We start from the raw sequence: 27,530 nt of genomic DNA, 5'->3' as shown, positions 1-27,530 counted from the left end.
AGCGGGTCAGGGCTGCGGGGGCCCGGTCCCTGTGAGCGGGTCAGGGCTGCGGGGGCCCGGTCCCTGTGAGCGGGTCAGGGCTGCGGGGGCCCGGTCCCTGTGAGCGGGTCAGGGCTGCGGGGGCCCGGTCCCTGTGAGCGGGTCAGGGCTGCGGGGGCCCGGTCCCTGTGAGCGGGTCAGGGCTGCGGGGGCCCGGTCCCTGTGAGCGGGTCAGGGCTGCGGGGGCCCGGTCCCTGTGAGCGGGTCAGGGCTGCGGGGGCCCGGTCCCTGTGAGCGGGTCAGGGCTGCGGGGGCCCGGTCCCTGTGAGCGGGTCAGGGCTGCGGGGGCCCGGTCCCTGTGAGCGGGTCAGGGCTGCGGGGGCCCGGTCCCTGTGAGCGGGTCAGGGCTGCGGGGGCCCGGTCCCTGTGAGCGGGTCAGGGCTGCGGGGGCCCGGTCCCTGTGAGCGGGTCAGGGCTGCGGGGGCCCGGTCCCTGTGAGCGGGTCAGGGCTGCGGGGGCCCGGTCCCTGTGAGCGGGTCAGGGCTGCGGGGGCCCGGTCCCTGTGAGCGGGTCAGGGCTGCAGGGCCCAGTCCCTGGCTGCGGGACAGGACTGCGGGGGACAAGTCGCTGTGACCGGGTCATGGCTGCAAGGGCCAGTCCCTGTGAGCGGGTCAGGGCTGCGGGGGCAAGTCACGATGAGCGCTCAGGGCTACGGGCTCCAGTCCCTGTGAGTGGGACACGGCTGCGGGGGCCAGTACGCTGTGTGCGGGACAGGGCTGCAGGGCCCAGGCCCTGTCAGCGGGACACGTCTGCGGGGGGCAGTACGCGGTGAGCGGGACAGGACTGCGGGGTGCAAGTCGCTGTGAGCGGGTCAGGGCTGCGGGGGCCAGTCCCTGCTAGCGGGTCATGGCTGCGGGGGCAGGTCCCTGTCAGCGGGTCAGGGCTGCTGGGGGCAGTACGCTGTGAGCGGGACAGTGCGCGGGACATGGCTGCGGGGCCAGTCCCTGTGAGCTCCAGCTCCAGCTCCAGTTCCCTCACGCGGTTTTCAAGGAGCTGGAGTTGGGTGCACTTCCCGCAGATGTAGTCAGCAGGGACACTAGTGGTGACCCTTACCTCCCACATTCTGCAGGTGGAGCATTCAACTGCCCTGACCTCCGTTCCCATTATTCTAAATTCCCAAAGAGACTGTTTAAAATATAGAATAAAAAGTAAACTAGTTACCTTCTGTCGCACAGAAACTTTTTTTTTTGCTTCGAGGAGGAGGATGGGTGGGAGACAGTACCCGAGTAGTGTTTCGGGTAATGCAACCAACACAAATATATTCATATAAATAGTATATATATGTAATATATAAAATATTATATGTATAAATATTATATACACAAATATAAATTAGTACATATATTTTCTCATTAGGTTTACCCATGCAACGAATTAAGTGACTATGTAGAGTGTTTAAAGGAGTTTAAATTGCTTACTCCCTGTGCACAATGTCCACGAGCATTCATCAAATGCCACTTTAAACAGAAACACATGAGTTAACCACAATAATAGTGAAAACAATGCAAGGTCCAATGGCTGGAATATTGAACTCTCATGTTAATGAAATAATAACTTACAACTAGCAGCAGCTAACCACTATTTCACAATACACAGTTCGAATGAGAAACACTCCACTGTCCATAGTGGAGAACAAATTTAAAACAACCATTGATCCAACTTTGTCCACGAAGACATTCTACGAATTCGGGAAATGTTTTCTGTGTGGTGTATTCCTGATGAAGTTGATGCTAATAATGAAGCATCATTTCACTGAACTCTTGAACTTCCTGGTACGGTTACAGCCAGGAAACGTACAGATTTATCACCAATGCAGCACAGCAGGACAAGAAATGAGAATTGTTACGATTCCAGCTGCTTCAGCAAGTGGAATAGTCAAACCCCAGAATAAAACCTGCCTCGCTAGATCTTTTTCCCCTTTGTCAAACCTTGTGGTCTTTCACTGAAACATAAGCACATCAGACTACAGATTAGATTTTACCAATAAAACAGAAGTTTATTACATTGAAGAAATAAAATAAACCAAAATATCAAATATAGCAGTTTCAAAAATTTCAGAACACATTGCAAAAGAAAGTTACCCATGAGAACTTTCCCCTTGACTACTCACAAACTTAAGCTTAGCCTTCCTCAGTTTTTTCACAGTCTGCAGAATTCTAACAAAATACTCGGGGTCTGAAAGATTCACAAATAATAACCCTTACTCTGAGACAACTTATTCCTTTAACTGTTCTAAACAATCGCCTTTTCTGGAGAGACTGTGCTTAATTCTGAAGTCAATGCTTAACAAACAGAGCTTGCAGTACAGAAACAGGCTCATGATGTTATCTATGTTTCACACAAGACTCTTTCTACCCCTTTTTAACCCTACCATCCCCTTTACCTCATGTGCTCCTCTGGCTTCCTCTTAAAAGTATCTGTGCTATCATTTCAGCCACTCTTCCTGGTTCAAATTTTAACCACTTTCTGGGCAAAGTTGCTTCTCCTGAGTTTCCTGTTAGATTTATTAGTGGCTATGTAGCATCTATATTAATAAAACATTCTTCTATCTGGTCTCAAGAATGAAGCTCCAATAATAGAATTACGAGGTGTGAAGATTTGATAGAGTATAAAACTTGTGCTCTTTCCCCAACATTTTCCACTGAGGAATGAACAAGGAGAGTTCAAGAGCATCCCTGTTACATCCATTGATCAGGAGACTAAAATATCCATTAAACATTCAGTCGGCATTCCACAGCAGTAACACTGATCATATTGTAGTATTCGTCAGAGAGTTTCATGACTGATTCACTGAGAAGCAATCTTGGCTGAGGTTTCTCAGTGGATATTATTCAGAATAAAGCAACATGTTGCCTTCGGCTGTATTGGAAAGCTGCTGGTAATGGAACTGTTGAAAGCATTCACACCTTTTCTGGATCCATCTTTTATTCCTGTACTTATCTCATTGCTACACTTTTTGTGCTTTACAAAAGCATTTCCTTTGTCATTTAAAACAATGCAGTCTCTGTCTCTGTAACTTCTATCTCTGTCTAATTTTACATTGTTGCCTTTTTCTTGATTCATTCACAAGATGAGGGCGTCACTGGTCAGGCAGCATTTATTGCCCATCCCTTATTGCCCGGAGGGCAGTTAAGAGTCAACCACATTGCTGTGGGTCTGGAGTCACATGTAGGGCAGACCAGGTAAGGAATGCAGTTTTCTTTCCTAAAGGACATCAGTGAACCTAGACAGGTTTTTCCAACAATCGACAATGGATTCACGGCCATCATTAGATTGTTAATTCCAAATATTTATTGAATTCAAATTCTACCATCTGCCGTGGTGGGTTTCGAACCCGGGTCCCCAAAACATTACTTGGGTTTCTGGATTAACAGTCCAGCGATAATATCACTAGACCATCACCCCTCCTCCAACTTTTAGCTGCCTAGGCCCGAATCTCTGGAATTCCCTTCCCATGCCCCTCCATTTTCACTCTTTCCTCCTGAAAGCTGCCTTTTTGGCAATACTTTATGTCACTTGTCCTAATAACTACCGATTTGTAATTAAATACACTCAGTGTGGATTTGTTCACGGGTGATCACGTCTGGGTAGTACAACAGCAAAATACTGCAAATGCTGGCAATCTAAAGTAAGACCAAAACACGCTGGAAATATTCAGCACAATGGACCTATCTTTGGACTTCTGATGGCAGGTTAATGAAACATTAATTCTGTTTCTCTGTCCACAGACGCTGCCAGACCTTCTGAGCAGTTCTGGGATTTTCTGATTTCATTTGTGTCTGATGAACTTGATTCTATATTTGAATTTCATGATTCATAGAATCCCTACAGGGTGCAAGCAGGCGATTCATCCCATCAAGTCAACACCAACCCTCCAAACAGCGTCCCAGCCAACACATCCCCTATCCTATCCCTGTAACCCTTCATCTCCAATGGCTAATCCACCTAATCTACACGTCCCTGCACACTATGGGTAATTTCGCATAGGCAATTTAGCATGGCCAATCCACCTACCCTCCACATCTTTGGACTGTGGAAGGAAACCAGAGCACCTGGAGGAAGCCCACACAGACATGGTGAGAGTGTGCAAACTCCGCACAGACAGTCTCCTGAGGCTGGAATCAAACCCTGATCCCTGGTGCTGTGAGTCAGCAGTTCTAACCACAGAGTCACTATGCCGCACCAATTTGAATTGGTGTTAAAGAGGGTCAAGGAGAGTAGAGCATTTGATGCAGCTTACGTAGGTTTCAAGGTGGCTTTGGACTAGTTCCCACATGATGAATTGGTCAAAACAGAAGGTGGTGATGGAATCTGAGGGAAAGTAGCAAATGGAACAAAATAAACTCAGTGACTGCAGACAAAGGGTAATGCTCACTGTAGTTGTAGTTGAAAGGTCATTTCTATTGGGATTCCACAGGGTTCAGTATTGGGTCCTTTCCCTTTCATGGTAGATAGCAAAGAAGCAAACTTAAGTGCAGGGGGCACCATTAAAAATTTGCAGATGATAGACTAAAAATGAGTGCATGGTTGATAAAGAGGAAGAAAGCTGCAGACTTGGAATATAGTAACAATGGGCTGATCGGTTAACAGAAAGGGACAAATAGAATTTAATCTGCCGGAATGTGCAGTAAGGCATTTGGGGAGGGCAAACTAGTCAATAGGATACACAATAAATGATACAATACTGATCAGCTTAGAGGCACAGCGTATGTTTCCAGATACTGGGGGGAGCAATGAGCAGCACATGGTTTGCAACTCTATCAGCTACAAGTTCCCCTCCAAGTCATACTCTCAACTCAACTGGGGTCAGAACCAAGTATAATCTATCCTAGAAATGGAGACTGTTCAGAGGGGCTAAGGAAATAAGCTATTTTTGTGAAAGGGTGTAGTTAGTGAAACTTCCAGAGCTGGAATGTCTGGGGAGAACCGTGTGGATTAGTAAAACACTGAGGAAGTCTAAACTCTCAGTTGTGTGAATGGTGAAGGAGGAAGACCCCACAATTTGAGGGACAGAAACTGAGCAGAAGCAGTTAAATCTAACATGCAGATTTGATAGAGAAAGAAAACCGCTCCAGATTGTTAAGTAACTGTAAAGTGACTGTTTTAGGGAGTACATGGGATGCTGTTTTGTTGTGTTTTGCAACCTTTCAAACTGTGTTATATAGTTAGTTTGGTTTGCTTTATTGTATTTTACTTTCTTTAGTGCAATGAACTGTTTTATTGTTAAAACCAAATGTGCAGCTTTGTGTGCTTATGTTTCAGTGAAAGGCTGCCACACTAAATTGAAGAAAAATTGATAATCAAGTCAGATTTCATTCTCGGATGTGGCCTGGCTTGTAACAACAGCAGCTGGAATCATAGCACCAGCAAAAGAAGAATAAATGAAAAAACTTTGTTGGGAGCAGACTGTATAGTTTTCGACATTGTAGAAGAGAAAGAGGACTAACAGAGGTGCTTCTGATCCGGAAGGGAAACAACCAATGATTCTGTTGTGCACATTATTTGCCCAAAGACAAGCATTGAATACAAGTTAATTGTGCCCTTGGACACAGCACTGTTTTAGTAGGATATGAAATTTCACTTTAGAATCCATTTTCACTCGCAAATATTGATGGGGAGCACTATTTAATAAAGTGAATTTCTTCAACATCTTCAGAGCTGCATGTTTATCATTCGTATACATGGGAAATCTCAAATTCATTTTGCAGTTACATGAAAATAATGTACAAGGAAAGGAATTTAAACTCAGTATTTTGCACTTCAATTGAGCACAGGCCTTACTCATAAAAATCTCATCTCCTGAATCCCTCTCCAGAATTGATTAACAATGGATACTATATTCATTACAGACAGTATAGGAGATCTTCCGTGTTGTAGCCCATTCCGAAATCTAGGCAAAGCTTCTTGGCGCCTCGCTGCAGGAGTTAAAGATCTGGGGAAATTGCTACATCTTACATCCCTGCCTAGGGGATGCTTCAACATCATTTCCTAAGATAACCACATGTCCATATACATGTTTTCATATTGGGGAGGTCTAAACAGGACGCAAACACCTCCAAGGGTATGCCAGCTGACGCCTACATTGAAAGCGTAATACTGAGAATGCTGGAAATCTGAAATAACAGCAAGCGCTGGAGAAACTCAACAGGCCTGGCAGAATTTATGGAGAGAAAAAGGCCGAATTTTACTGTCAGCTATACATCAGTGACTAATACTATTTATTTCAGAGGAAAGGTGACCGGACCTGAAGCCTTAACTTTGATTTCTCTTCACAAATGCTGCCCAGACCGGCTGAGCTTTTTCAGCAACTTCTGTTTTTTGTCTCTTATTTACAGCATCCACAGTTCTTTTGGTTTTTAACACTATTTATTTCTTGAGTTGTAAGGTTTTTGGATTTAAGTTCTTGCCCACTGAGGTGAAAGCTATATCTAGCCCATGTAGTATGGTAGTAAAGGGATGGTGCACTGACTGTGGGGCTGCCTTATGGATGTGTGGTTAAACATTAAACATTCAGTAGGCATTCCACAGCAGTAACACTGATCATATTGTAGTATTCCTCAGAGAGTTTCATGACTGATTCACTGAGAAGCAATCTTGGCTGAGGTTTCAGAATAAAGCAACATGTTGCCTTCGGCTGTATTGGAAAGCTGCTGGTAATGGAACTGTTGAAAGCATTCACACCTTTTCTGGATCCATCTTTTATTCCTGTACTTATCTCATTGCTACACTTTTTGCGCTTTACAAAAGCATTTCCTTTGTCATTTAAAACAATGCAGTCTCTGTCTCTGTAACTTCTATCTCGTGTTTAGAACAGTTAAAGTATTTTGTTAGAATTCTGCAGACTATGAAAATACTGAGGAAGGCTAAGCTTTAAGTTTGAGAGTAGTCAAGGGGAAAGTTCTCATGGGTAACTTTCTTTTGCAATGTGTTCTGAAATTTTTGAAACTGCTATATTTGATATTTTGGTTTATTTTATTTCTTCAATGTAATAAACTTCTGTTTTATTGGTAAAATCTAATCTGTAGTCTGATGTGCTTATGTTTCAGTGAAAGACCACAAGGTTTGACAAAGGGGAAAAAGATCTAGCGAGGCAGGTTTTATTCTGGGGTTTGACTATTCCACTTGCTGAAGCAGCTGGAATCGTAACAATTCTCATTTCTTGTCCTGCTGTGCTGCATTGGTGATAAATCTGTACCTTTGTTTGCTCTCCCAGGTGGAAGTAAAAAAAAATCACATGGTATTCTTTAGAGGAAAAACAGGTGAGATCTCACTATCAACATTGCTAAAAGTGATTATCAGGTCATTATCACATTACAGTTTGTGGGAGCTCATGCAAGTAAATTTACTGTTTGTAGGAACTTATGTAAATACATTCTCTATGTTACAGCAGTGACTACACTTTGTCTGTTTCAAAGCACTTTGGTTTGTCCTTATTGGGGAATATCAATCAAGTCTGAATCCTATTTATGTGTGTTTGGAACTAGGTCAGTGAGTTATAAATGTTCAGTTTAATTTTATGCTTAAAGCAATAATTAATTAACGACCGGATTATCCATTCCCCTTTCCCAATTTAACATAGAAACAGAGAAAATTGGACTGGGAGTAGGCCATTCAGTTCTTGAGCCTGCTCCACCATAAAATATGAGCATGCCTGCTCATTGCTGTTCCTGCTTTCTCCCCATATTCTTTGATCTCTTTAGCTCGAAGAACAATATCTAACTCTGTCTTAAAAATATTCAATGATAGAAAATTCCACTGGCTCACCATTCTCTTGGCGAAGACATTTCTCCTCATCTTCGTTCAACTGTGCATCCTTAGTCTGTGACCTTTGGTTCTGCAATCTCCAGTCATGAGGAACACCCTTCTTCACTTACCCTCTCTGATACTCTCCAGCTGTGTGACTTGAATCCACAACCTTTTGACTCAATGGTGATATTTCTTCTAAGCCAATACAGTAACAATGGAATCTGTCATGTACCTTCACATCACAGCTATTTCTTTTCTCCATGACTTCATCTTGATTGGCAGCTTGTAAACAGTCAGCACCATACAATACTAGCATAGTAAGTGGCTCCTTACACTCAGAATAGAGAATCTCGAATGAGGATGCAAGTAGATGCCTTAAAGTGGATGCTCCAACTGGAATCTACAAGATACAGTGCAGTAACGCAACAACATTTCTTCAAAGGTTTCTCCAGAACCCACAACATCTACCAACCAGCAGGGCAAGGACAGCAGGCACATGGGGGCATCACTTCTCAGTTTCCCTCCAATCTTCGGATGTACACACAATCCTGACATGAAAATGTTGCCATTCCATCATCTTTACTGATTGAGAATTCTGCAGCTCCCTCCTTATCATCGCTTTGGGAATACTGTGGTTTTGGAAGGCAGCTCAGGAGCATCTGCTCATGAGCAATTAATGCTGGCCCCGTATCAGTGATGCCCACATTCAATAAATAAATAATATTTTAAAAAGAGGCATTCAGAATGAATCACCTCTCTTGCCACCCACTTTGCCAATTGTGTTTCTAGGCCAACCCAAGCAGCACAATGAAAGCAAGATGCTCTGAGGCAGGAGGAATGAAGTAGTTTAAAATGGGAAATATTTGCAGTGGTGCAGAGAAAAGACTGGGAAGCGGGACAGATCAGAAATCTCTTTCCGCCAGTCAACCCAGGCATAATGGATTGAATGGACTCATTCTGTGCTGTACAATTTTATGATTTTAACCATTGTGGAAAGTGGATGGCAAAGCACAAAGCCATCTATACAAAGTCTAAGTGCTTCAGCAAGCAGCTAGGCTGCCACGTTACTTTCTGATTTATTGTGCAATTCCATTTCTTTGGTTTAATAGCTTTTTTAAAAAATAAATCTGTATGTAGTTACAATGTGTTCTGCAAAACCCACAGCAATTGCTATTCGCCTTCCTTGAAGTTATAAGCAGTTTTACGACAAGGTACGAGAGGCAAGCAAAATCAATAAGGCCATACAAAGCAACCAATTCTGTTCAGGCCAGCATTCATTTCCTCAATCTGAATACACCTTTTACTTTCCCTCACCATGATACAGTACATTCCACATGCACCCACAAAAAAACTATTCATTTCCTGAGTTAGATGCTATAACACTTAAAAGACACTTAGAATCGTACATGAACAGGAAAGATTTGGAGAGTTATGGACCAGGAGCAGGCAGGTGGGACTAGTTTAGCTCGAAAATATGTTTGGCACGGGCTGGTTTGACTGAAGAATCTGTTTCCATGCTGTATGATTCTACGACTCTGTTTCTCAAGCAGTTCTCAGAAATATTATAAAAAGATTGAATCTAAAATGAGAAGAACAAAAGGTACTCATATACTCCTTTTTCCTCTCTCCAAGTTTAATAAGTGACACCCAGAAAAAAAGAGTCACAATTTTGGCTATTTGATCTGAGCTTACAAGCTAAGAGATTCTGGACAGCAGCAGGAAGAGGGGTCAACCTATGTGCAGTTGGATGATGGATGTTAGAACGGAATATAGGAACATGTCATTTGAGAGCAACAGAAAGCCATTCAGCCCTTTAACTCTGCTCCACCATCCAGTGGCTGATCTGCTTGTGGACTCAAGCCCCTCTGTCCCTTTTCCCCAAGCCCTCGTCTCCCACATCTATCAAAAAACCATCTAACTCAACCTAGAATAAAGTCAATGGTACAGCCGCCAATACTTTTTGGGGAAGAGAATTCCACAGACCCATACCCCTCTGATGGAAATCCTCCTTGTCTCCATCATAGAAAGAAGACCTCCTGTTCTTAAATTGTACCCCCTTTTTTGAGATTCCCTCACGAGAGGAAACATTTTCCCTGTACACAATGTATCAAGTCCCCTCAGGATTTTATATATTGCCATAGGATCAATTCTCATTCTTCTAAGTTCCAACTGGTACAGATCCAACCTTTCCTCACAGGAGAACCCTATCTTCCCAGGAACAGGTCACAGAGTGGTGTCACAGAATGGCTGCCAACAAACCACAACCGATGTATGAGGGTGGCATAAGACAGACAGAATTGGCACACCATGACAGCAGGTCTCCTGGCAGGAGCGGCTACAAGCAGCAGCTTAATAAGAAGGTGCACTCACTATCTACTGGCAAGTTTCTGAAAATTTGCTCCGAGTGAGTGAATGAGAGCAGGCTGCACAGTGTGGTGTTTACACCATTTTCCTTTCACTCACTATACAAATCAATCATTGGATATGAACCCTTTGAAGAGCAGGTGTGCATGCTGGAATGGATAGAGATAGAGGAAGCTGATGTGCTGAAAATTTTGTCAAACATTAAGATTGACAAGTCGCCAGGCCAGGACCAGATTTGTCCTCGGCTGCTTTGGGAAGCGAGAAATGCAATTGCTTCGCCACTTGCGAAGATCTTTGCATCCTCGCTCTCCACTGGAGTCATACCTGAGGACTGGAGAGGCGCAAATGTAATTCCTCTCTTCAAGAAAGGAAATAGGGAAATCCCCGGCAATTATAGACCAGTAAGTCTCACGTCTGTCGTCTGCAAGGTGTTAGAAAGGATTCTGAGGGATAAGATTTATGACCATCTGGAAGAGCATGGCTTGATCAAATACAGTCAACACGGCTTTGTGAGGGGTAGGTCATGCCTTACAAACCTTATCGAGTTTTTTGAGGATGTGACTAGAAAAGTTGATGAGGGTCGAGCTGTGGATGTGGTGTATATGGACTTCAGTAAGGCATTTGATAAGGTTCCCCATGGTAGGCTCATTCAGAAGGTCAGGAGGAATGGGATACAGGGGAACTTAGCTGCTTGGATACAGAATTGGCTGGCCAACAGAAGACAGCGAGTGGTAGTAGAAGGAAAATATTCTGCCTGGAAGTCAGTGGTGAGTGGGGTTCCACAGGGCTCTGTCCTTGGGCCTCTACTGTTTGTAATTTTTATTAATGACTTGGATGAGGGAATTGAAGGATGGGTCAGCAAGTTTGCAGACGACACAAAGGTCGGAGGTGTCGTTGACAGTGTAGAGGGCTGTTGTAGGCTGCAGCGGGACATTGACAGGATGCAGAGATGGGCTGAGAGGTGGCAGATGGAGTTCAACCTGGATAAATGCGAGGTGATGCATTTTGGAAGGTCGAATTTGAAAGCTGAGTACAGGATTAACGATAGGGTTCTTGGCAGTGTGGAGGAACAGAGGGATCTTGGTGTGCAGATACATAGATCCCTTAAAATGGCCACCCAAGTGGACAGGGTTGTTAAGAAAGCATATGGTGTTTTGGCTTTCATTAACAGGGGGATTGAGTTTAAGAGTCGTGAGATCTTGTTGCAGCTCTATAAAACTTTGGTTAGACCGCACTTGGAATACTGCGTCCAGTTCTGGGCGCCCTATTATAGGAAAGATGTGGACGCTTTGGAGAGGGTTCAGAGGAGGTTTACCAGGATGCTGCCTGGACTGGAGGGCTTATCTTATGAAGAGAGGTTGACTGAGCTCGGTCTCTTTTCATTGGAGAAAAGGAGGAGGAGAGGGGATCTAATTGAGGTATACAAGATAATGAGAGGCATAGATAGAGTTGATAGCCAGAGGCTATTTCCCAGGGCAGAAATGGCTAGCACGAGGGGTCATAGTTTTAAGCTGGTTGGTGGAAAGTATAGAGGGGATGTCAGAGGCAGGTTCTTTACGCAGAGAGTTGTGAGAGCATGGAATGCGTTGCCAGCAGCAGTTGTGGAAGCAAGGTCATTGGGGTCATTTAAGAGACTGCTGGACATGTATATGGTCACAGAAATTTGAGGGTGCATACATGAGGATCAATGGTCGGCACAACATTGTGGGCTGAAGGGCCTGTTCTGTGCTGTACTGTTCTATGTTCTATGTTCTATGTTCTATATTAGCTGCAGCTCAGTGGGTTTCACTCCAACCGTTAAGACAGAATGTCATTGTTCAAGTCAGGATCTATAGACCTGAGAAGAAAATCTAGGCTAACATACCCAGTGCTCCATTGTTGGAGGTGCTGACCTTTGGATGATACCATTCGAACCAACACTCTACCCATTGAAATTGTGGCTTCAGGTGTCTAGTTGTTAAATACTCGTATTCCCTCTCAGGTAATGTAATGCCTCTGTTGTCAAGCAGAGTTATCCTGGTGTTTTGGTCAATACTAAGCTCTGAACTGATATTACTGAAGGGGTTTTCTGGTCACTGTGATGTTGCCGTTTGTGAGATCTCACCGTGCACAAATGGACTGCCGTGTTTCCACATTACGACAGTGACTCCAATTCTCAACTATTCTCTTGGCCAGAAGTTGTTTGGGATATCCTAAAGCTGTGAAATGCACAATGTTAAGAAAGAAAGCCTTCTCTTTCTTCCCTTTCATGACCTCAGGACATTCCAAAGCACTTTACAGCCAATGAAGTATTTTGGCAGTCATCAGTTGGTAATACAGAACTTGAAAAAAATACATTTTGTTTATCCTTTTCATCTTGCACTTATTGGGGCAATTTGCAAGAAGTGAAGGGAAAAGCTGTACACAAAGAGAGTGCTGATTCATTTGGAAGTGGAACCACATCAATATTTAGGAACAGGTACAGCAAATGGTTGAAGTAAAGATGAATAAAGCAATTACAGTGGACTCTGAGGTGTTTCCACAGGGAAAACACCAGGACTCACTTCTTATTTACTATAATAGTTGATCCTTTTACATTGTATTTGATGTGAATTGTCCTGTTAAGTGCAAGTTGAAAAACTGGAGCAAAATATGCCTTTTCTCAGCAGTATTCATATTTTGGAAGTGTAGTCACTATTGCAATGTCAGGAAATGCAGCAGTCAATTTAGGCACAGCAAGCTGCTACAGTTAACAAAGCAACAGCGAGAAAAATTCATTCCCTCCACCAGTGATGGGAAGTAGCAGCTGTGCACATCATCTACAAAATCCCCTGCATAAATTCACCAAGGCTCTTTAGAAACCAACACTTTCATAAATACTACCATCTAGAAGGATAAGGGCAGCAAATTTATGGGAATACCACCACCTGCAAGTTGCCCTCCAAGCCATGGTTCAAGAAGGCAGCTCACCAACACCTTGTCAAGGGCAGCTATGAGTGGGCAATAAATACTGGCCAGCCAGCAGCAGCTCCATTCTAAGAATGAATACAAAAAAACCCCAGGTAATTTATTCAGTGCCAGTTCTTCCTTTCTTTAATGACTATTTAAAGTCTCTATTGATGGTATAACTAAAGCAGCACAAGCCCTTGTTTCCAACTGCTGCATCAAACAGACAGAGTTCAAAACGTGCAACCAGAATTAATGACTGAACAGGCAGCCAAGTCAATATTTAGGAATAGGTTAAGCAAGTGGTCAAAGTAAGGATGAATAAAGCATTCACTGGAACAGAGTGGGCACATGGGATTAAGACTCATGTCCATGTAGAGGGTAAAATCTTTATACAAAAACGTTGGTTAGAGTGAGTGGCAACTGTTTGCCTTTATTCACGTCTTTAATGGATTCTAAGGCATGTCTCAGAAACTGATACTGCAATAACAAGTAGATAGTAGCAAGGGGAAGAGGTAGGTTTTCATCAGACTGATGCTCTATGTCATTAGCGAAACTTCTGGAAGAGCTTTACATTCTACTTCAATATTCAAAGGGGAGACCAAAACCTCTCCAAAGTAACGCCACTGATTATATCAAATGATTATATCAAATATCACAAGGTACGCACACACACACAGTATCCATATTGTAATTTCCACGTCATTTTCATTGTGATTGTGTTGAAGGTCAAAAGGCATGGAATTGTCACAGCAAACCTCAAACTGCTGAAGTCTGGCAGAAATCCAAGAATCATCCCAACTGAAATAAAATGCACCTTTCAATCTGTAAAGACATGTTACAGCACAGGAGTTGACATAGGTGCAGTTGGAATTTTGAGTTTTATCATTAAGAGAATAAAAATGTCTCATGATTTTAATTTGTCATACCAACTTGCAGAGAAATCATGTACTACACATCTGGCACGATAGTAAAATAACAGTGGGACACATAGATGCTCTACAATAGCGATAACAAGATGTACAGCTGGATGTACACAGCAGGCCAAGCAACATCAGAGGAGCAGGAAGGCTGATGTTTCAAGCCAAAACCCTTCTTCAGAAATCTTTGACATGATTTTGGAGTATCGTGGAAATTTGCAGCAATGGAAGGAGAGCATTTGGCCCAGCGCATCTTTGCCAGCCAAATTAAAACTATCAAGTTGAATCCTGTTTTCCAGCTCTTGGCCCTCTACAGTAATGTTAGTTCAAATACAGATCCAAGTTATTTTTAAACTCTAGCAGCTTTTATGTCTTCAGTTGCAAAACTTTGTGGACCCTCTCGACACTCTAAATATTTTGTCTCATCCTCTCCTAAAAACACTGCTTCGTGTTTTTGGCTGCCAACTAAGTGACCACAGTCTCAGCCAAGAAACCAATCAGTCAGTACCTTGTATTATCATGGGAGGTGGAGACAGAACACTGGGCTTAGCCAGGATCTGTACTTCCATTAGCATTGCACACACCACACAGAGTTCCCAATTTAATAAAGAAAAGTTCTAATTATGTGGATTATGCTGGCAAAGTCACCATTTTATTGCCCATTTTTATGAACTATTTGCTATACTACTTCAGAAGGCAAGTAAGGGTCAACTGCCTCAGGGCTGAATGACACAAGACTCTGGGTTCCCCACCTCTTTGACTAAAAGCACAGAGGTGGGGAAGTCTGCTAAGCTCTGCAACCATCTGATGGGTTGATTGCTCCGCTTATACATGAAGATGTCCTGCCTCAGAGAGATTCAGGCCAGTAAGAGATTGGCAGCATTCCAGCACTGTACCAGCAGCACCACCAGAAGACGTGATCATTACTGGTATTGCACTTGGGACTTAGACAATTGTTCCAGATTCAGCTCACCAAGTGAGAAGAATTGGTAGGCCCTAGTGAGGATATGTTGGGGAGTTGGGGTGTTGTCAGAATTTTGAAGACTGGTGATAAGCAAGGCATTACATATGATCCTCTAATGGGAGCATGGGCTAATTTAGAAGAGACAGTCACCATCTGCCACCCCACCCTCAAACCCAGCCCCAACACAGCTACCTGCTGGGTATTTGGCGTTAGGCCTCTCCAGCCATTTAAATCCCAATGATACCGCACCCTCCCACCTCGACTTATTGTCTAATAACAACAGCATGTATGCATCTTGCATTGGTAAAACTAAAATGTCTCACAATATTTCATAGGAGGAATGATCTAATCAAACGTGACACTGGCGATATCAACACAGGTAACCGCTCTGGTATTTTATAACCAATAATGTAAAGGAGAACATGGTCGGGGGGGGGGGTGGTAAAGGAGTGGTGAGGTTTATGGAAGAAATTCCAGAGCTTAAGGCATTGTCAGCTGAAGGCATGGTCACCAATTATGGAGCACCAATAGACACGAAGACAGACTTTGTGAAGCATGGAGATTTTCATTATCTGTCCCAAGGAAAATAGCATCATCATCACAGATATGATCATTATTGGTAAACATTGATACAGTGTTGCATTCAGTCAGTGAACTTAGAGAACCAATAGAGAGAAATCCAACAAATGCACAGGCCACGCATTCAAAATCTAAACTCAACAGGGATCATGAGGTCAAAGGGAGAGTCAACCCACAAAGGTTCTCAACACCAGAGAATAAGCCAGAAAATTACAAATCAAAGTACTGTGTGTGACATGATAAATCAGTAAGAAACTATTTTTAGAAGGGACATGGTGTCTTCTCCTGAAAGACTTCCACTGCATCCAACAATTGGAGTCTTGTAGAACACAACTACAGCAGCTCTTCATAACTGGATAGCAGAGCAGCGCATCTCCAGACTATGACAGAATCTCATCCTGGCAAATAATGCTTTTAGTTTATTCCATCATCCTTAATCACAATATGTTTTACTCATGTAGGAGCAAGTCACATCAAAATAAATTAACATTTTCCCACGATTTACTCACAGTGTACCCTTCAAATCCCATTATTCTTTTATTTTTAACAAAATATCTGGAGTGAAGCTTTAGGCAAATATAGAACTGAATAAGATTCCCCCTCCCACATTGTGGCGTACATTATCAAGTTTCCAGTTAAGCGATACATAAATGTTTCAGAAATCCTCACTGTGCCTTGTTCGGAAAGGGTTGCCTTTTCCTCCTCCTTGCAGCCAGGATAGCTGGGAGAGACATCACTCCTGCGTCTCAGACAATCTTTCCGAAAATACTGTTATTACTACATCATAGATCAGCCAGCTCGAGGTCTCCCCCGTTTAATCCTGGTTAATTTTAGAATTGAAATCTATCAATTAAAGCGTCTCCCAGCAAAACTGCTTCTAATTACCAGATCTGCAGCATCTATTGCTTTGTCATCAACAGGCACTTGTCAGCCCATCAGTCAAGGGATTAAATTTAAAATAGCCCCGGTTGTTTGGGGCGTGCGAGCCAGTGAGCATCCGGCAGTAAGGGAACAGCGTCAGAGGGCTGCAAGCTAACGGGGTCCGAATCATGTTGCCAAACCACTGCCCGGGTGTGGAGTCACTGCATTTGTCACATCCAAGTCCCCCCTCACGTCTCTAGGCTCTCTTTGCAACACAGCAGCAACAACCTGCACAGAGTGGGTCAAACAAGATCTCCAGTTTGCACTTCCTCAGAAGCGAGACTCTGAGCTATTACCTTCTTGACAGCTTTCCACTAGAATTAGCTGTTTAACCATCTTAGTCACTGGCCTGATATTCTCTGGTCGGGCACTTTTTTTGCCGAAACAGAACAGTGCAAACCTCCAGAACCACCTTTCCCCTTATACGAACTGATTCTGTGCGTTGTATCTCAACCGTGGATTCGCTACAAACCATCTGCAATCTCTTGCCCGGTTGATAGGGAATCTAGGATTCCCAGTATTGACCTTATCTATCCTCAACGTCCAATCTGCGCTGTTAGGAGCAGAAAGCGCCGGCTTGTGAAGCTAAGGGATGCAGGGGAGCTGTCTGAGGGAGAGAGAACGCACTATTCAGGCTAATGCTACATTCCCACCGATTGCACTGTATCAAGAGCCACTAACAGCATCGGTCAAGATAGGAGAGCCCATATTGAACAACAGACCAAACTCCCTCCCCTCCTACTCCACAATAACAGGACATTTGCAAAACACACACACACAAAAAAACGCAGGCACATTCACATCAGCCAATGGAACGGTGTGTAAAGGGTACTCACTCGCTTTGCCTTGTTTCGGCCTTTGCAACAGCTTCTGCATTGCAGCTACATCTTCGGTTTTGACAGCTTGCAGTAATTCCTGATCTTTCTCCATGGCTTGTTGATGTGTGTGTGTGTGTGTGTTTATGTGCGTGTTTTTATATCCGATGCATCTTAGGTTTTAGGAGCTGAAGCGAGAGAGAGACACACACACACACACACACACACAGAGGAAGACTATGCCTGGCAGAGTGTGTGCATAGAGGCAGGGACAGGAGGAGAGCTACCGATGGGTGAAAGGCATAGACAGCCTCGTCTCTTGTATCACAAACCAAAACAGCTCTCTCTCCTAAAATAATAAAACGTGAGGCTGGATGAGCACAGCAGGCCAAGCAGCATCTCAGGAGCACAAAAGCTGACGTTTCGGGCCTAGACCCTTCATCAGAGAGGGGGACGGGGAGAGGGAACTGGAATAAATAGGGAGAGAGGGGGAGGCGGACCGAAGGTGGAGAGGAGAGAAAAGGTCAGTCCAGGGAAGACGGACAGGTCAAGGAGGTGGGATGAGGTTAGTAGGTCGATGGAGGTGCGGCTTGTCGGGGGGAGGAAGGGATGGGTGAGAGGAAGAACCGGTTAGGGAGGCAGAGACAGGTTGGACTGGTTTTGGGATGCAGTGGGTGGGGGGGAAGAGCTGGGCTGGTTGTGAGGTGCAGTGGGGGGAGGGGACGAACTGGGCTGGTTTAGGGATGCGGTGGGGGAAGGGGAGATTTAGCATCCCTAAACCAGCCCAGTTCGTCCCCTCCCCCCACTGCACCTCACAACCAGCCCAGCTCTTCCCCCCCACCCACTGCATCCCAAAACCAGTCCAACCTGTCTCTGCCTCCCTAACCGGTTCTTCCTCTCACCCATCCCTTCCTCCCCCCGACAAGCCGCACCTCCATCGACCTACTAACCTCATCCCACCTCCTTGACCTGTCCGTCTTCCCTGGACTGACCTATCCCCTCCCTACCTCCCCACCTATCTTCTTTACTCTCCATCTTCGGTCCGCCTCCCCCTCTCTCCCTGTTTATTCCAGTTCCCTCTCCCCATCCCCCTCTCTGATGAAGGGTCTAGGCCCGAAACGTCAGCTTTTGTGCTCCTGAGATGCTGCTTGGCCTGCTGTGTTCATCCAGCCTCACATTTTATTATCTTGGAATTCTCCAGCATCTGCAGTTCCCATTATCTCAGCTCTCTCTCCCCTTCCCCACCCCGGATTATTGCAAATAAAAAGGACAACACAAAATTCTCCTTGCTGTCCTCCCCCGAGAGCCTGGTGGCTGCACTAAGTACACAGCGGCGATGCCATGGTTCTTCAGTCCGTCCTCACCCCCATCGCGTTTCGCAGCCGCTGCCTCACGCTCTCTCTCTCTCTCTCTCTCCACAAGAGCTGAGATCTGCTTTCAATGCTCCTACCCTGCCGCATGGCGGAGGAAGATTGTACAGGAGCCAAATCATCACATCCCTCTCATACCAAATAGGACAGATCCTGGGCCAAGGCAGGTTTATTTCTGGAAGCGCTCTTAAAGGAAACCCCTACCAAAGAGTGCGTGTTGGGGGTGGGGTGGGGTGGGAAAGGGGTGGAACTAATCCTTTTAAAATCTCTGGTTTGTATCCATTTTCTGAAAATAACACCGCTTTGCTTTCTAACATCCCGCTAATCCTTCCCACCATTGCAATATCTGTATTTATTGGTCGATAGACAAGAATTGAACAGGTGAAACTGCACATTTAAACATTATGCTCGTCACAATATTAACTGATGGAAATGGATGCTGTAACTTCAACTTGGCCGGGACTGTTCCAAACTCTCTATCATCCTGGATTAAGAACTGCAAGGTGATGCAGCGTTGGTACCTGGTCCCTTTTCACTGGGGGTTGCCAACCTGCTGTCTCAGGAGTCAGCATAACATTTGGCGATTGCAATTTTACGCTGCAAATAGCGCCAATTTGAAAATAATACCGGCGTCTCCGGAAGTGAATTAAACTTGGACAAGAAGCAAATGCGACTTCCATCAATCATTCCACCCGCCACCACAGCCCTCTCCCACTTCTTACGCCCCTTCAATTATACTTAACACACAAATACAGCTCAATTCCGATTAGCACGTCTCGTTATTTTTTCACTCCCTTCCCCGCCATGTTAACCAGTTATCATTGAGCACCCTGGCTGGTTCCTTATCTGGTCAATCCATAATTGTACATCCCATCTATGGTCTGGGATCAAGCTAGTTATTTGGGAATTATCTCCACACCTGTCTGAAAGGCAGTGTCTTGTTCTCCCTGGGTTATTTTTAATCTGGAAGCAATACTAATGATGCTGTCTGACTTGGGGGTCATGCTTGTCATCAAGATTTGTATGTGCACTCTGCGCAGGGTGGCAATTAACTCGGAAATGTTTTCACCTAGCGGCTGAATGGCTCTAAGTGTCTGCACCCCTCTCATGTGCGTAAATTATCACCGACATGTAAATCTCTGATGGTTCTAATTTGGGATACCACATTATCAATGAGTTATTTTCCGTGTCTTAAGATCCAATAACGTCAGTATCCACTTGCCCACATCATTTGGATGCTTGAGATAGTCGCAGGTAACAGAGAAGGTTGAAAAGGACAAAGATGCTGTTGTGCTGTGCATGGGCTATCCAAAAGCATTTTGTACAATTTTTGAAGAAAATCTCAGAATGAAAGGGATCCAAAATTGTCTGAGGGATAAGAAAGAGAGTGTAATATAACAAAGTGTGTAGCTGGATGAACACAGCAGGCCAAGCAGCATCTCAGGAGCACCAAAGCTGACGTCAGCTGCTGTGCTCCTGAGATGCTGCTCAGCCTGCTGTGTTCATCCAGCTACACACTTTGTTATCCTGGATTCTCCAGCATCTGCAGTTCCCATTATCTCTGATCACAAGAAAGAGAGTGTGATGGGTGTTTTTCTGATTGAGAGGATGTTTGTTGTGGAGTTCCCCTGAGGCTGGTATTGAGACCCTTGCTTTCCTGATACGGACATAAATGATCTAGGCTTGGGTGTGCAGGGGACAACATTGTACTGTGCAGATGACACAAAACTCCAATGTACTGCGACCTGTTATGAGACATAGAGTCATAGAAATGTGCAGCACAGTCGTTGGTCCATTTCATGGGCGCCATTAGACTTTCATTCCTGGGTGTTGTTTTTAAATTGAAATTGGATTCAAACATGCGTCATGGTGAAAGTTGATTCTGATTACCTGAATCTCCGGATTACTAGTCCAGTGATGTTGTCACAACGCCTCCATTTATGAGAATGATTCTCAGGGATGAGAAACTCAGTTATGAGGATTTTTTCAAGGTACTGGGACTGCTTTCCTTGGAAACTTGATAGAAACTTTCCAAAACCATGAGTGCTCAGGAGAAAGCAGATAGGAATAAAATGCTTCAGAGATAGTAGGAACTGCAGATGCTGGGGAATCTGAGATAACAAGGTGCTGAGCTGGATGAACGCAGCAGGCCCAGCTGCATCAGAGGAGCAGGAAGGCTGACATTTCAGGCCTAGACCCTTCTTCATTTTTCTGACGAAAGTTCAGAAAGCTCTTCATCCAGTTCTACACCTTGTTATCTAGGAATAAAATGTTCCCACTCCTAAAATGAATCTAGAACCAGAGGGCACAGTTTCAAAGATGCTAACAAAAGAAGCAAATGGGCAGTGAGAAAAAATACTTTATTCAGCCAGTGAGTGATCTGGGCCTGGAATCCACTGCCCGGAAATGTGGTGGTGGCAGATTCGGCGAAGGCACGCAAGAGGGATGGTTACTTAAACAGAAAAAAAAAATACATGCAGGGTTTTTGGAAAAAGGTAGAAGATTGGCCTTAAATTACAGTGCTCAGAGAGCTTGGCAAGTATGATGGGCTGAATGTCTTCCTTCTGCGTTGTAGCAATTCTGCGTTTCTGCCAGGTTCACTCTTCTGTTGTGGGCAGTGATGGATGGCATTTTTGCAGGCAATCACGTAGGTGCTGGATTTTGTACATGACGGGTAGAATTTAACACCCCTCTCTTTATGCGGGGTTTGAGCTGGAGAGTGTAAGTACGGACCTGACTGTCTTTCAAGTTTTACCCTGATGCAGTCTCGATTGGGAAGGCTGGTAAATGGTCTTTACTCCCCTGAGTGGGCAATTAATAACTGAGGCTGAACAAATATCACACAGAAAGTTTGAGAAGTAAAACTCTTAATTATAGAATCCCTACAGTGTACAATCAGACCCTTTGACCCAACATTGACCTTTGCAGCATTCCACCCACACCCATTCCACTATAACCCACCTAACCCACACATACCTGGACACTCTTAGCAACTTAGCATGGCCAAGCCATCTAACCTGCACATCTTTGGACTGTGGGAGGAAACTGGAGCACCCAGAGGAAACCCATGCAGACATATACAGAATGTGCAAACTCCACACAGACAGTCACCTGAGGTTGGAATTGAACCTGGGTCCCTGGAGCTGTGAGGCAGCAGTGCTAACCATTGATCCGCCATGCCATATTAGTAGCGATGGCAAACAGATAGCACCTGACTACCTTTTCTTACAACCTCCTGATTCCCTGGCCAGAAAACCTCTCCCACGACCCCAATTTGTTCATGACTCACTAATAGCATTGGATTAATTGCAGTACCAGCATCAGCCACCCTTCCTGGTGGCACCACCTGCAATGGCGAGACACTAGTCTCTGTTTGGCCAGCATCTCTCAGTGAGTGGGGTTTTAGCCACAGACTGCCCCCGAATGGTAAGTGCTCGGTTGGCACTTCATTCACTGGAACTTTCCTGACACGGTAACCTGGGGTTTCTGTCAGTTCTCCAAGTGCTAGGTATAATCCCTGTCATCTGATTCACATTCTGATGGAAGTATGCGTAATGCTGCTTGGATGCTAATGGTAAATGTTTTGACCTCAGTATTCCAGTTACAATCCTCTCTTAATCCAGTGCAGTGAGGATAGAGATATCACCAACTACTTACAGGTTAGATGCAAGTGGATTTCCGCTGACTCTTGTAAAAGTGTTTCGTGGTTTTCAGAGCTGTTTAAGCCAACTGAAATCTCTCAGGAATGGGGAAGCATTCCCTGACTGTGAGGATACTGCACAAGTCAACAACAGGGCTACAGTAGTGGCTATCCCCTCAGACAAGCATGACTGAGAGAATGGACAGAAATCACACAGAGCAGGACAGGTGACTGGAATAAGGTGAATGATGAAGGAGACAACGATTCTCAGTGGGATACCTGAATCTCCAGAGTCTGAATGGAGCCATTTTTCCCGTCGTGAAGAACTGTGCGTGAGCTTTCACCTTAGTACAGACATCCTCACTGGAATTGATCACTTCTGAAACTGTAACTACAACCTCCAAGCAGGGTCACAAGGTCATGGCCAGAGGATGGGAAGATTCCAGGCTGGCCCAAAGATTACTTGCAAAATTTTCCAGCTTGTCATTTTTCCTGTTCCCATAAGGACCTGTAATGGGAATCAAAATTACATGAAAATCAAGTACATTTCAGTTTTCCTTGTCAGAGAGCAGCAGGATACTGAACAGAAGACTTTGTAATAATTCTTCAATATTCTGCCCTGCCATCCTCATTTGAACAACTTGAAGTAACGAGGAGGTGACAAGAGCCTTTGTTTGATGACGTGGTCCATATGGGAGTGTGTATTACACACTCAGAGGGGCTGCATAAAGTACCACAGGAAATGTAATGGTGCAGACCACTGGAGTAGTTCAATGTTGTTTCTGCTGCCTGGAGCACTCTGGGGCAGTCCTGCAGTACAGAGAAGGGCCGGTGTCGTCATGATTCTTGATAGTCTCCAACCTTGGCATCATGAGGGTACGCTGTCGCTGCCAGTGATCGGGCACCAGCTGAGAAAGAGGAGGAGTTGGAAGCAGTGACGAGGTAACCATTGCAGCTTTTTTGTTGCCAGACTTTCTGTGATCCACTCGACCAACTGTAATACAGGTAAATGTAAGCTCAAATTCCACTAACAAGGCTGAACCTTCCCTCTCCTTGGCTGTTGACTACCACTGCACCACTTGTCTACAAACAACAGTAAATGCCGTCACAATATCGATATTTCAAAACAATAATGTTGAACAATCTATGCCATAATGCATGCAAATATCAACTGCCCTCATTTATTTCCTTCATACCAGTATTATAGGTGCCTTTTTCTTGCTTAATGCTCCCACAGAGTGCGATCCCTGTGACTGTGGCACTGCAGGTGAAAGCTGATGATTTTTATTGTGTTTATCCTGAGTAACTCTAGCTCCAGAAGGGCCCACCCACGACTGTACCACAACAGCTTCTGCTTTTTCTGGAGCAGAGATACCAATCATGACTCAATCTGTAACTGTTCCCATCAGGTTGGCCACAACTCAGTGCTGGAGTGGATGGGTTCCAAACACTGCGCCAGATTGAAGCCAGAGTCTTTCCTGCTCCGTGACATTAATGGCAGGCTTTCTAACCTGCCAATGCACCAATCCTTCTTCTGTCGGCCACCCCATCCCCATTGCAGTTCTCATCTGAATCCCCTGTTGCTGAAATGGAGTGTGACTTCATCCTCTGGTGAACTGGCACCAATTCCTTGAGACCTCACTGCAGGTCACTCATGCTCAGTGTACGAAATGAGGAATAACTGGTTGAGGAAAGAAATTCCAGTGTTAGTACCTTGGCAGCTCACAGCAATGCCACCTGTGAGCTAACTACAACTGGAAATGTTCAGGAATGAGTTAGTGTAAGACTGTAGATAGCTCTGAAAACTAGGAGACTGGAGGGGATTACAGAGATTAGGGGAGGGATTCAAGACCGTGGAGGGATTTGAAACCGAAACTAGAGTCTATTAATTAATATTAAAATTGAGGATTTGCTGAACTTGGAATTGATGCAGGTCAAGGGGCACAGGATGTGCTATGAACGGTTAACATAAACAGCAGAAGACCCTGATTTTATCGAGAATAGAAAGCGGGAGGTGCGCAGGGTGCATTGGAATAATTAAGTGCAAAGGGACCAATAGCAAGAAAGTCTGTTTCAGCAACAAATAAACTGGGATTGGAACAAAGTAAGATGTTACAACAGCATTCGTTTGATCGTTCTTTGTGAAAGGGGTGGGGAGCGGTTGTGAGGAAAGAAGGGGTGAGGGCAGGACATTTCCATAATTCTTCTTTCTTTCAATTAGAGTTTCTTTATTTAGTTTTACTGTCTTCTGTCCCTGTAGAGTGCACTGGGTTAATGGCAGGAAATGTACAAGGAGAAGTCCCCTCAGTGACAGCCAACTGTGTGAGAGCTATTAAAAGAGGAATTACTAAATAATGTTTACTAAATCTGGAGAACTATGATTTTGTTTACTAATGAGATTTATCAGCTCTGGTTTCTTTCAGTTGACAGCAAGAGGTTTGTTGATGAATCTCTAACATTCACAGCTTTGACTTTCAACCAACTTTCCACAAGGGGTGGGGGGGGGGGTGGGGTTCGTGAATGGAAGGAGCTGCCAACAGATGTGGTCGAGGCAGATAAAATTGCTGTATTTAAAAGACATTTGGACAGGTACACAATTAGGAAAGGTTTAGACGGATACCAAACACAGGCAAATGGGAGCGGTTAAGTTTGGGACACCTGATCAGTACAGATGATTGGGACTGAAGGTCCTCATTCTGTGCTGTATGACTCTATGATTGAAGAGCTAACTAGGTGTGTGCATGAGGGCAATGCATTTGATACAGTCTACTTGGGCATCAGCAAAGCTTTTGACAAGATCCCCCATTTGAAGACTGTTAGAACAGGAAACAGTCCATGGGATCCGAGGACACATGTGCACAGGAAATCATAACTCGTAATTTGATTGAGTTTTTTAAAGTAGTAATCAAGAGCATTGACTAAGGCAGAAAGATGGACGCATACGGGCTTCAGTAAGGCGTTCAAGAAGGTTCCTCACGGTACTCCAAGAGGGAAGTTAAATCACACGGAGCACAGGGAGAGCTAGCCATAGAACATAGAACATTACAGCACAGTACAGGCCCTTCGGCCCTCGATCTTGTGCCGACCTGTCATGCCGATCTCAAGCCCATCTAACCTGCACTATTCCATGTACGCCCATATGCTTATCCAATGGCGACTTAAATATACCTAAAGTTGGCAAATCTACGACCGTTGCAGGCAAAGCGTTCCATTCCCTTACTACTCTCTGAGTAAACAAACTACCTCTGACATCTGTCCTATATCTTTCACCCCTCAATTTAAAGCTATACCCCCTCGTGTTCGCCGTCACCATCCGAGGAAAAAGGCTCTCCCTATCCACCCTATCTAACCCTCTGATTATTTTATATGTCTCAATTAAGTCACCTCTCAACCTTCTTCTCTCGAATGAAAACAGCCTCAAGTCCCTCAGCCATTCATTCTAAGACCTTCCCTCTATACCAGGCAACATCCTAGTAAATCTCCTCTGCACCCTTTCCAAAGCTTCCACATCCTTCTTATAATGCGGTGACCAGAACTGTACACAATACTCCAAGTGCGGCCGCACCAGAGTTTTGTACAGCTTCACCACAACCTCTTGGTTCCGGAACTCGATCCCTCTATTAATCAAAGCTAAAACACTGTATGCCTTCTTAACAGCCCTGTCACCCTGGGTGGCAACTTTCAAGGATCTGTGTTCATGGACACCAAGATCTCTCTGCTCATCTATACTACTAAGCATCTTACCATTAGCCCTGTACTTTGCCTTCTGGTTACTCCTACCAAAGTGCATCACCTCACACTTGTCTGCATTAAACTCCATTTGTCACCTCTCAGACCAGCTCTGCAGCTTATCTATGTCCCTCTGCAACCAATCCTTTGTCACTATCCACAACTCCACCTATCTTAGTGTCGTCTGCAAATTTACTAACCCATCCTTCTACGCCCTCATCCAGGTCATTTATAAAAATGACAAACAGCAGTGGACCCAACACCTACCCCTGCGGTACACCACCAGTAACTGGTCTCCAGGATGAACGTTTTCATTCAACTACCACGCTCTGTCTTCTTTCAGCAAGCTAATTTCCGATCCAAACTGCTATATCTCCCACAATTCCATTCCTCTGCATTTTGTACAATAGTCTGTTATGCGGAACCTTATCGAACGCCTTGCTGAAATCCATATACTCCACATCAACCGGTTTACTCTCATCCACCTGTTTGGTCACCTTCTCAAAGAACTCAATAAGGTTTGTGAAGCACGACCTTCCCTTCACAAAACCGTGCTGACTATCCCGAATCAATTTATTCTTTTCTAGATGATTGTAAATCCTATCCCATATAACCTTTTTCAACACTTTACCGACAACTGAGGTAAGGCTCACTGGCCGATAATTACCAGGGTTGTCTCTACTCCCCTTCTTGAACAGGGGAACCACAATTGCTATCCTCCAGTCATCTGCCACTATTCCTGTAGACAATGATGAGTTAAAGATCAATGCCAAAGGCTCGGCAATCTCCTCCCTGGATTCTCAGAGGATCCGAGGATAAATCCCATCCGGCCCAGGGGACATAGCTATCTTCACCCTCTGTAGGATTTCAAAAACCTCTTCCTTGTGAACCTCAATCCCACTTAGTCCAGTAGCCTGTATGTCTGTATTCTCCTCGACAACATTGTGGTTTTCCAGAGTGAATACTGTTGAAAAATATTCATTTCACGCTTCCCCTATCTCAACTGACTCCACACACAACTTACCACTACTATCCTTGATTGGGCCTCATCTTACTTTTGTCATTCTCTTATTCCTTAAATACCGAGAGAAAGCCTGAGGGTTTACCCTGATCCTATCCGCCAACAACTTCTCATGTCTCCTCCTGGATCTTCTGAGCTCTCTCTTTCGGTCTTTCCTGGCTACCTTGTAACCCTCAATCACCCTAACTGAGCCTTCACATCTGAAAGTAACAGAAGCATTCTTCTTCCTCTTGACCAGAGATTCCACTTCCTTCGTAAACCACGGCTCCCGCACCCTACAGCTTCCTCCCTGCCTGACAGGTACATACTTATCTAGGACACACAGGAGCTTTTCCTTGAATAAGCTCCACATTTCTATTGTGCCCATCCACTGCAGTTTCCTTCCCCATCCTATGCTCCCTAAATCTTGCATAATCTCTTCGTAATTGCCTTTCCGCCAGCTATAACTCTTGCACAGTGGTGTACACCTATCCCTTTCCATCACTGAAGTAAACATA

The 27,530-nt window shown here is 44.6% G+C and overlaps 1 protein-coding gene across 5 annotated transcripts in view; it reads right to left on the bottom strand.

Annotated features, from left to right (window-relative positions):
- The window catches only part of LOC132207574 (uncharacterized), a 196,757-nt gene that overhangs the window by 44,963 nt on the left and 124,264 nt on the right, over positions 1–27,530 (bottom strand). The window contains exon 1 of one of the 5 annotated variants that reach the window (XR_009443590.1): positions 17,295–17,895. The exons of 3 other annotated variants lie outside the window; for them this stretch is intronic. Coding sequence is in view for 1 of the 2 variants with exons in the window: in XM_059643529.1 (XP_059499512.1) it covers positions 22,563–22,591 (29 nt within the window). In the remaining variant the exon portion in view is untranslated. Of the gene's footprint in view, positions 1–17,294; positions 17,896–22,562; positions 22,792–27,530 lie in introns of those variants that run through there. One more of the 5 variants, XM_059643529.1, reaches the window with a different exon arrangement.

The sequence above is a fragment of the Stegostoma tigrinum genome, unplaced genomic scaffold (genome assembly GCF_030684315.1).
Source record: "Stegostoma tigrinum isolate sSteTig4 unplaced genomic scaffold, sSteTig4.hap1 scaffold_103, whole genome shotgun sequence".
Lineage (NCBI taxonomy): Eukaryota > Metazoa > Chordata > Chondrichthyes > Orectolobiformes > Stegostomatidae > Stegostoma > Stegostoma tigrinum.
Note: the sequence above shows the minus strand (reverse complement) of the source record. Positions and strands in the feature narration are given on the sequence as shown.